Consider the following 11,237-nt stretch of genomic DNA (forward strand, 5'->3'; position numbering starts at 1 on the left):
ATTTGGATTCTGCGAGGAGATACACGGGGTTCTGCAGATCCAAGCATTTCCTTTATCTTTTGCCTTTAGCAGAAGTCTTCAAAAGAGCTCCGTGCTATGACTTTCCCTGCTCGCACATGAAAGGAGCTCACACTTTTCGCAGTTGGAAATCCATGATAACTTTATTCAACTTCTCCTGAGCATGCACAGCAGAATTCAATTGCAGCCCGGCTCCATGTCCGCACAGAGTTGCATCACATGGAGCGGCGCAGGCATTAGTTCCTGACACGGGGATGAAACTGATTCCGTCTCTGTCACACTCTGAGCACAATGTGGCGCCGATTCACTTGCAGTGACATCATGAGGACTTCATAGACACGGCGACAGAGACCACATGTGCATCCTTGCTAATGTTATCAATGGCTTGTTTACTTTTCGCTGCTGGTTTTCTGCCTCTTTCTCATGTGCACGGGGCTACTCTTAGGCAGAGAACTCCCTCTAGTGGCCTGAGTTTGAATGTGAAACCTTCGCCTGAGGAGGCCCAGAGTGCAGCTGTCATGCCACCATACATTCCCTGACTTTTTCTCCGCGCTGTGGTTGAACATATCTAATGATCGCCTTGTTTTGTGTTGGCAGGCAAAGAGAGCAGTGCAGCGGGGAGCCACCGCCGTCATCTTTGATGTGTCAGAGAATCCGGATGCCATCGACCAGGTTTGTGCACACCTAGAAATTACCCAGGCATTCACACACTCACGTTTCAACAACGCCGAAGCGGTCTGATCCGTCTCGCTCTGTCTGTGAAAGACGCCCGGCTTTTCACTTCTGAAGAAAGCTCAGCGGCGTGCCCTGCCCTTCTGACTGGCAGTGTGTGTGTGTGTGTGTGTGTGTGTGTGTGTGTGTGTGTGTGTGTGTGTGTGTGTGTGTGTGTGTGTGTGCTGTTTGTACAAACAATGATCTTTCTATCTTTAGTTCTGTTCAAAAGCATGTGGATCAGCCGCGCTCATTCAACCATTCCGGGCCTTTGAGCCCTCTGACTTGTGTTTGGAGGAGTGCGCCGCGCTCGCAGAGGACTGAAAATGGATACGCAGGTTCAGCTTTCACTAGACCATGACCAAACTCTGTTGAGCTCATAATTGAACAGGTAGCACACATTACCTCATCCTCTGAGAACATGGATCTGTCTCTGAGTGCACATTTGGGGGGGGGGCACACGCAGGCTACAGTAAGAACAAAGTGTGTTTTTTTGTCTCACACACTCACATTCCTCGTCCTTCCACTCTGTCTTCTTGTGTCTTTGCTTTTTGGAGGTATAATGTGCGAGTTGCTCGCCTTTGTCGCAAGAATTCTCCTGTGGTATTCATCCTCACCACACCAGGCCTGGACTTGCAGGCTTTTCTCTCCCCCACCCCCCTCCCCCCTCCACCTCCTCGCCTCCTCTTCTCTGCCGCTGGGTCGTAAAGCGCGTAGCTGAGAGATAAAAGGGATTGCGCGCAGACCACATGAAAGGCATCGCTGGGCGGCTGTGTTAAATTCCCCCGAGAGGCTTTTCCAGTCAGAGCGGCCCGATCAGCAGAGACAGGACCCACAAGGCCGAGGGGCAGGGAGGAGGAGTTTGAGGAGAATTAAGGTCCCGGGGCTGAAATTAGGAGAAAAGCTTTATGAGGTTAATGTACTTGACCTCCTTTTTATCTCAGTTAATACTGTATGTGAGGCCAAGTGCTGCTTGTGACTCAAGCTCTTTGGGTGTTTTGTTTGGGAAAAGTTAAGTTTGTGATTTAACTTTCTTTAAACAGTAACCGACTCGAGTTTCTTAAAGGACCTACAGGTGCACTTTTTAATGGTCTATTGTTTGTCAAAGGACAAGCCATCCTCTTGGAGGAGTCATTTCTCAGAGCGGGAGCCACACGCCAGAGCGGATTGAGAGATCAAAAGTCTCAGAGTCTATACTTTCAAACCAGAACGTACAGTATTTCACTGGGGAACATGACGACAGCAGAAGAAATAGAAATGCGAATATCCTCAGTATTTCCCCTGGGCTTTTCAAATTACAGATTCCAACCAGCAGACGAGAGGGGAGAACAGAGAGGAGGAGTAAAGGAGTATGTCAACTGACTCGAAAGCCAGAACGCACCATTCACTGACTGTTTCCCCGGCTCACTCTGGCAAACTGCAGCCACAGCTGCAGCGTGTTCAGCCTACGGGTCATTTTCGCTGTTCAGCAGAAGACGACTTCATGCCTGCCTTTCACATTCAGACAGTTCACACGCATGAGGCCAAAGTTCCCAAACTTAAGAATGAAGCTAACTTCATGTCTGCTCGTGACCCCCTCCCGTCACACATTGCATTTGCATCAGTTGTGAGCAGCACTGTGTTGAATGAAAGTATGGCTGACACCCTCACGCTTCGGTTTGGGCACCCTTGACTTGGCCTTAACCAGCATCACATTGGTGTCAAACCTGCAATGTTGAAAACTCTTTTTTACACTCAGAGCTGAGTTTGGTTATTTCTTCTTCTTTGCATTTGTTGTGGCCCTTGAAACACTGAACCTTTTTATTTATAAAGCAAATACACTATCTGTTTGTTTTCTCTTTCTGTGTTACAATTGAATAATTAAGAGGTAAAACTATCCAATATTTCACAGGAGGAAAGCAAAGATTAAAGAAGAGTCAGTTCTTCCTTGTTTTTTATCCTTTCAGTCAGATTTGTTTTGAAGTATCACTGCATCAGGGTGCGATTTTTACGTTCAATTGATACGATTTTTATATATGGAAGATGCCACCAGCTGTTTAAACATGAAAACTTTCAGTATTTTAAGACATGGGACAATAAGTGAAGAATGGTCAAAACTGAAGCAGCAGAAGAACACTGGATCGTACATTTCCCACAATCCCTCAGAAGACTGTTCACATATTTTCACTCCTGATGAGTGAACTTAACTTCATGTATAAAGTCAGTGCAGAGACCCTTTAACAAAAGGCCGTTGTTGATCTGGTCAGTAAGCTTGATATTATGTATTAGTTCATCTGTTTCTCCCTCTCTCTCCTCTCCTCAGCTCAACCAGGTTGCCGAGGATCCTCTGAAGCGGCCGGTGGTTTACGTGAAGGGCAATGACGCCGTTAAGTTGATGAACATCGTCAACAAGCAGAAAGTGGCTCGCGCTCGGATACAACACAGACCGCCGAGGGTAAGTGCTCATGCCAGAACCCAGACCACTCAGTGTCGATGGCGTGCGTGTGTGCGTGCGTGAGACTAATCTAAGGCACATGTGAGGAGCATGAGGAAGAGGTGAACATGTTTTTTGTGAGGCCCACGCACCAAACAGCGCAGACGTTTTTTTTAGACGGGAAGACAAACGAAAATTCCAGCTGTGAAATGTGACCCCTCGCCTTTCTTCTCTGCCCTCCGCTGCCCCGAGGCCAAGGACTTCTTCACAGCGCTGTGGGAGATTAATATCAGCCATTCAGAGAGCTGTTTGTTTGCTTGGAATATTTGATAAGAGACCAGCGCCACTTTGAGGTCAAATGACTTGACATAATGAAAGCCGGAGAGAAAGTCAGTCCGATGAGAGACGTTTCTCTGATGAATAAAACAATCAAAATCGCTCCGTTAAGACAGTCGAGTCCTCGCTCAAAGATGCCAAACCGGATCTTTTTCTTCTGCTCTTGAACTCTGCTGTAGGGCTGCGACTGTGATTATTTTCATTATGCGTTAATCTGCTGATTATCTTGATTCTTGATTAGTTGGTGACAAGTAAAGAAAAAAATGCCTGTGATGTATTTAAACTGGTGGTTTTGTCCGAATCCAAAACCCAAAGATGATTAATAAAATACCTGGCAATTACTTTTCTGTCCATTTAACTAATCTGTTAATCGAGTAATGGTTTCAGAACAGTCTAACGTGCTTGTCTGAGTAAATTACTGACGAAGAAGAAAATGAGTCTGAGAAATGAATGAACTGCGTGAATGATCAACCATGTATTCACCAACGAATTCTGTGCGAGGGTCCCATTTTTCTTTTTGTTTGCATAATGAAGACGAGTCAAATGAGTCACATCATCTGTTTTCAGGCCAACTAACCCTTTTAGTAACCCCTTTAAGCAGCTGCATGTGCAGATTATTTGACAAATACGTGTTTCTGTTGCCCTCCTTCTCCACAGCAGCCCACGGAATATTTCGACATGGGCATCTTCCTGGCTTTCTTCGTGGTCGTGTCGTTGGTCTGCCTCATTCTGCTCATCAAGATCAAACTCAAGCAAAGGAGAAGCCAGGTTAGTGTCTTAAGCACCACGCCAACACAAGTGTGGAGGACCAGCACCTTGAGAAACTTGATTTCTAACCGCAGTTTGAGTCACATACAGTCGGCCTCTTGCACGAGACGCCATGCCTCGCTTTTCCAGACGACGCAACTTTGCTCGGCGTTGCGGGGGTTGAGTCAGGGGACGGTAGCGCTGCTGTTGATTGATTCCTTTCGTGTGTTGACAAAAAGCTCTCAGTGGAGGCTTACGTCGGCTGCATGAATCAGCATAAGCGTTTAATTAGGGCTGATGAGAGGGTGGCTGCTGGAGCCAAACACTCAGAAATGTCATAACAGAAGAAAACCTGCAGTGACACCCGTTAAGACAGGTGTAATCCTGCAAGCAAACGTGTCTGTGTGGGTGTATAATGGATGTGTGTGTGTCACGGCAGCGAACAACTTCCTTTCGTGATTAATTAACAGCTCACACCAGAGGCAACTCTGTCACACGGAACAACTTTTCCTTCACGAAATGTGAAAAATTAATGAACGTCTTGTGCCGTAAATGTTGTTCATCTTCTATCCAACTGAACCGTAAAGAGGTGAAAACATTTCAGAATACTTTTGGGTGAAGTAAAGCATTCATCTGGGGTTTGCCCTCACAAGACTACAGTTAATTACAAACTGATTTTTAAAGTGCTCATGTTTCATGTTCGTCAACCCTGTGATGAGAATGACTTTCAAGCCAAAGTTCATCGCTCCCTTGCTGACCAGGATGTCCACATGTCCTTAGAAAGTCTACAATTATCTAGCTGTGAGTCAACATGAAGGGAGGAACACCCTCCAGAGACCCCCAGATCAGTGATGTACAACAGGGAACTCAGTCTCAGTTTAATACAGATGCCTCTGTGTGACGAGCAGCGAGGAGATTTCTATTTCTGTGCAGTTATTCTTACAGCTGCCATTGGGTCGGATTCAAATCGAGGTGTCACAGCCTGAGGAAAGAAGCTGCTCTGTTGTCTGGTGGCACAGCAGCAGAACAACGGCTTTGTAAACTCATCATTGTATGCTGGCCTTGCTACCAAGCTGTATGTTGCTGTTGGCGTATTATTATGAAGACATAACGTTACCTGGGAATGCTGATAACTTGAGCTTTAGCTCTGCAAAATTAGCTGTAGGCTTACATGTAACTTAGTGAATGAGAAAACCGTCGTCATATTACAGTTAGTACTCTTATGTAGCTACAAATAAATACTGTACTTTACCTCATCATTATGCATCCTGCAAAGCATTCACTTGCTTCCTAACAGCACACACTAGCGGTGGTGCTCAAACTACTTTTGTCCATGGGGGGGCCACAATCAACAAGAACCGAAGGTTTCATGTAGCTGCTTTAAGCTCGAGCAGAAAAAAAAAAACTTGCAATTCAGGCTATAAATCACAATGGCCGCCACACATATGAATCATTGAGTTTAATCTGAATAAGTAGTTCTGTATGTGTCAACTTAAAAGTCTGCATTTTTTAATAAGTAACATTTTTAAGGCGACACGAAGCAAATTAAGAGATGAAAAGAGAGCAGAGAGTTGGTGCCAGAGAGAGCTGCTAATGCATCAGACAAACGTTACAAAATGATGTACTGTGTCGAGGGGGAAAGTCTCAAATCATGACATCAACCCTCTCACATTAGCATCAGCAAAGAGGAACAAACATCAAAAGTAAACACTTGCCAACACTGACAGACATTCAGCGGCATGTTTGCTGAAAAACATGATCACTGACTTAAAGTCTTCTGACAGTTTTGTCATTTTATGCTCTTACTCCGGCTCCCATTCAACGGAGACTCAAAGCCGTCTTTTAAAAGTTAAATGTGGCTCGTCAAACATGCAGATACTCCCGCTGACCCTGTCCCACCTTCCTGCCCACCACAGAGCTCCATGAACAGAATGGCCATCCAAGCCTTGGAGAAGATGGAGACAAGAAAGTTCAAGGCCAAAGGAAAGGGCCAGCGCGAGAGCAGCTGCGGAGCCTCCGACTCTCTGAGCAGCAGCTCCACCTCTGACTGCGCCATCTGTCTAGAGAAGTACATTGATGGGGAGGTGAGAAAAGACACTTCATTTGAATTTATGGCTTTGTCTGCTTTGCTTTATTGATTCAGGACGTTCATATCTAAACGGCCTGCTTCAAACAATGGTGTTCATTTCCATAAGCTGTAGCTTGCTGCACGTTATGGGTCGTCATCTCTCGGTACATATTTTGAAATTAACATTTAAGCCAGTCTGCATGTCGTGTGACAAAACACTTACGGGGTAATTTCTTCAACCTGGACCCTATTTTCTTATGTTTTTGTGGCTAAGTGACTAATGGGGAACACTAGTTTGCTTTTTTTCTCTCTTCATTTTTCTGTTTCCCTTAAGAATTTTCAGCACAGCGTTTTTCCACAATAATAACTTTTTCATTGTGGCAGAAAATTAGTTTCAAATTGAGCTTTCTTTTAAAATCAATCCATTTTCTTTTAAAATCAATCCACTTTTTATGAGCATTTGTTAAAAACTACTGGCATTAAATCATGGTACAAGTGCATTATTAGTAACGACTTGCCTGACGCAGGAAAGTTCAACACAGACACAGAGGGAACAAACATCATCTGCACGAGGTGAATGCCTTTAATCCAAAGTGCCTTTTCGTTCCATGTGTGGAAAAGTGGACCGTGTGGGAGACAAAACCTCTGAACTGTGGCAGTGTTCGTGTGGTCATCTACCCACTGAGCTTGTTTTCTTTTCATTACATGTTCTGTAGACATGAAACATAATGCACTTAAGTGGACAATAGAATGGAAGTTCCCCTGATGTGCTCGGGGACCGCAGTCCCGCGATCTTCGGTGACGTTCTTTCCGGCGCCTTTTAGATGTTTAGCTCAGTCTTTCAGAGCACCTGGAGAGATAACGGTACCCAGAGTGCATTGGGTTGTGATTATGCTTCCTGTTTTCCCAGTGTGGCCTTCTTTAATCCTTAAAAGAGTCATTGTCAAAGTATGTATCTTAATCTTGGACTCTGATGGTTTACTGTAACAGCATTGCTCATCCTCAACACGGACGCTGGAGGGACAAACCCCAGTGCCCACAGGGACATAGTTGGCATATGTGTGTGTGTTTTTTGTGGTTATGTGTCTCTTCGGTAAGGAGGAGAAGAAAACACAACAAAGCATGGCGCCAGGATTGCACAGAGGAAGTGGCGATATAAAAGGCTGAATGGCATCAAAGCAGTTTTTGAGCAGTGAACCAAGCAACAAAAGCCTGGGTGGAAAAAGAGCCCAAAGATGAGTCACATTAAGCCATAGAGTAAAGCATTTATGGCGGAGAAAGAGCTCTCGCTGGAAAGGAATATTAGAATTCATATTCACAGAGCTCCTGCTTTTGTGTCTTGGAATTCCTCCCTGTCAATTCTCCATCTGAATACAAAGTGTTGCATTCTTTTCATATCAATCCTCAAGTGTAAGCCTCTTGTTTGTTTTGTCCCAGAAAGTGGTGACATTGAGCATCAAAGCTGTATTTGTACTGTGGTGTGGCATCTAGCTAGGAGTTTTGTTTGTGGCATGATGGAAAGGTGGCCCCTCTGAGGTGAAACTCTCAGCCATCACCACCACTGACAGTTCTGTGAAGCTTTGCTGCCACCCTCTGGACATTCAGATGCCTTCAACAAACACGTTTATTCATCCTGAGAAATTAAACCCTGGTGTGGTTAAGCAGGAACTTTAGGAGATGTCTTATGTTGCATTGAACATAAATGCTCTTGGAAAAAGTGACACTAAACCCATTTAAATCGACCCATGCCACTTATTAACACGCACAATGTGCAGCCAGTTACTGTGTGAATTGCTGGTGCGAGCCCTGAAAAATAACAACCAGTTCCAGAAATACTGCAGGATTAATGTACTGCATTTGAATACTATAAGATTTAAAAGTTCTAATGTGATAATTAAGTGCAGCTTATTGTATTTGTCAAAACTGTCTTTTTCCTGCCATTTGTACTTTGCAGAATGTGGTAGTCACAGTAGTAGTAGTAGTAGAGGTAGTAGTAATCTTGGTGTATTTTCCCCTACAGGAGCTGCGGGTTATCCCCTGTGCTCACAGATTTCATAAGAAATGTGTGGACCCCTGGCTGCTCCAGCATCACACCTGCCCCCACTGTAGACACAACATCATCGGTGAGTTGCTGCACATCCTCTGACTATTTTGCTTTGATGTTTAGATAAAATACTCTTTGTCAGAAACAGAGACACTTACTTACTTGAAGGAAACGATGTTCTGTGGTTATAAAACACTCATAAAGTTACTTTGCACAGATCCTCAATGTTACGTTATGTCTTTCTTTCGCAGAGCAAAAGAAGGGAAATCCAGGACCAGCGTGCATGGACCCTGGCAACCAAGTCCACGGCCGGCAGCGGGTAGTGCTGCCAGTCCATTATCCTGGCAGGGTGCACCGGGCTGGCCAGGTGACAGCCTACCCAACTAGAACCAGCATGGACCCCCACGGCAACCCCATCACTGTGCTCACTGTGGACCAGCACCCAGATCCCCAAGGTCTGTATCCATCCCAATCAACATCTGCCTTTCTGCGGAGCTATCACCCCACCCTCCATCTGGACCACTCACTGAACCCCCACCACTGTGGATTAGAGCACCGTGGACCCCCTGCCTACCCAGCACAGCCACATCATGCTGCTTTTAAACGACCTAAGTTTCACGGTCGCAACTTTTCCCGAGCAGCCTGCTTCTCGCAGTATGAGACAATGTACCAGCACTACTATTTTCAGGGGTTGACTTTCCCTCAACAGCCTGAGGGTGGCCAAGGGCCTGCAATGGCAGGACAGCTTGGTGGAGGAGGTGGAGGGGCCCACAAGGGCCACCACAGCAGGGCCTTTCAGCAGGGGCTGCTATACCCCACAGTGGTACACATGGCACCTGCCTCTTCTTCAAGGATAGGTGATACCGGCAGCACTTCTGGCCTGAGCTGTTACCATGGCCACCGCTCAGTGTGCAGTGGTTACCTTGCTGACTGTCCTGGTAGTGACAGCAGCAGCAGCAGCTCAGGCCAGTGCCACTGTTCCTCCAGTGACTCCATGTTGGACTGTACTGAGGTCAGCAACCAGGGGGTGTACGGTAGCTGCTCCACCTTCCGCAGCTCACTGAGCAGTGACTATGACCCCTACGTCTATCGGAGTAAGAGTCCATGTAGGGGCTCCACGGGGGACGCAGGGGCTGCGGCTTGCACCACAATTTCTGTAGAGGACTCATCATCCGCTGCTCCCTCGGGGCATGACTGCCTCCAGCTCCCTCCTGGAGCTTCAGGATATAACTCGGGGGACCACCTCTCCAACTGCAGTTTGGAGCCCAACTACAGCAGTCGCTCATCACTGGAACCCAGGGAGAACAGCAACACTAGCACTACCTCAGCCGGGGCTCCAGAGGCTACCGGAGCAGACAGGGGGAAAGGGGCACAGGAGGAGTCAGGGGAGCTTGGGGCTGCAGCCTGTAGCTGCTGCTTTGAGGTGCGTCCTCCTAGTGTGGAATGCAAAGGGCAGGACTCGGACCAAGCTGGGCCTCTGGCCACAGGACGCTTTCACAGGGGGGTGGACTTTCAGAGCCCAACCTCCAAGAACTACTTTGCTCCTGAGCACATGTGCCCTTCCTCAGATCAGGTGAACTACGAAGGGCTGCCTTGCTGCTTCTACAAAGAGATGAAGGTCCACAGGGCCACAGCAGGGCGTTACACTGAGGATTACGCTGTTAATGTGCAGTATGCGCATGCAGACTCAGAGGCTTGCTCTGGACAGGGCTGCTGCGAACTCAACCAGAGAATACCCATAATTCCTGAGGACACAGATTGTGAATTGGGCACAGGGGCAGAGACCCAGAGCAGTTTATTGCCCATTAGTGTCACAGTGGAGGCAGAGGTGCGGACAGGGGAGCGACATGAGCCCAGGGAGGGGTACTTCACCTCAGGACAGTTTAGAGGTCAGCCATACCTTCAGGAGGAGGAGACCAGGGCTTTGTTCCACCCTCAGCTCTCTACAAGCCCCACTGCATTGGGAAGCAGTACTTCAAGAAATGAGGGAGGTCTGGCTCTATGAACTTGAGCCCAGAGAGAAAGGACTCAGTCAAAAAGCATGTATGTGGTGCCGCATCAGTCAGTCAGTCAGTCATTGAAACCCTCAGCTGCCTTGTTCTAACCTTGCTCTCTGAGCGTTGAATGTTATCATCTTAGATTGTGTGGATTTCTACTGAAGTGGCCCGTCATCTCTAGATATCAAGTTCATTCCTGTGGCCACAAACGTCTCAGCAGCACCAAACTGTTACCACAGCACTGAGACAAATTGATACTACAAGTATGGATGGAGGTTGTTAGCTGAAACTAGAAGTAGGTTGGTACTGGCATCTGTTTGCAGACTGTCTGCTGCCATCAAGGGTTCGGCCCCGTCAGTGCGAAGTAATCCGGGCCAATTTCTTGTGAGATTTTTCAGATTTTGTCAAGAACAAGCTATATATCTTTAGTGCAAGATCTCGGAATCTGAGACTTTTCTCTACAAAAAAAAAGTACACTCTTAATTCACAAACATCCTCATCTACATGTACATGTGCGCACATGAACACTGACTGCCTATAAAGCTTCAACCACCAACTCAAATAGGTTGTACGGACATAGCTATACCAAAACAGAAAGACATGATTGTTTTTTTTTTTTTTTTTTACATTTTAAGAGCAGGGAAATGGGTCTTTTTAAAGTATCTGTGACCCACACATTTCTCTGAGGAGAAGAAGCTATATATTACAGAAAAATGCATAGAAATGTGAAAGCAAGGCTGACACTGGTCTCTATTCAACTTAATACAGAATTTGTTTTATGCATTGCATTTCTGTCCAGTAGTGGCCTACCTGTATGAGATGTGCCAGAGCAACATGAAAGCCTTATGCTGGTAAGCTATGTGTAGCAGTATCTAAAGACTCTGCACAGCTTTTAGTCGAACT

The 11,237-nt window shown here is 46.3% G+C and overlaps 1 protein-coding gene across 2 annotated transcripts in view; it reads left to right on the forward strand.

Annotated features, from left to right (window-relative positions):
• Positions 1-10,532, forward strand: part of znrf3 (zinc and ring finger 3) — a 62,334-nt gene extending 51,802 nt beyond the window's left edge. Inside the window, exons 3-8 of one of the 2 annotated variants that reach the window (XM_070965274.1) lie at positions 616-690; positions 3,032-3,163; positions 4,136-4,246; positions 6,142-6,309; positions 8,314-8,416; positions 8,589-10,532. In XM_070965274.1, the coding sequence (XP_070821375.1) occupies positions 616-690; positions 3,032-3,163; positions 4,136-4,246; positions 6,142-6,309; positions 8,314-8,416; positions 8,589-10,342 (2,343 nt within the window). In that variant the 3' untranslated portion in view covers positions 10,343-10,532. The remainder of the gene's footprint in view (positions 1-615; positions 691-3,031; positions 3,164-4,135; positions 4,247-6,141; positions 6,310-8,313; positions 8,417-8,588) is intronic. The other variant, XM_070965275.1, reaches the window with a different exon arrangement.
• The last annotated feature ends 705 nt before the right edge of the window (positions 10,533-11,237 follow it).

Source organism: Chaetodon trifascialis, chromosome 6, assembly GCF_039877785.1.
Source record: "Chaetodon trifascialis isolate fChaTrf1 chromosome 6, fChaTrf1.hap1, whole genome shotgun sequence".
Classification (NCBI taxonomy): Eukaryota; Metazoa; Chordata; class Actinopteri; order Chaetodontiformes; family Chaetodontidae; genus Chaetodon; species Chaetodon trifascialis.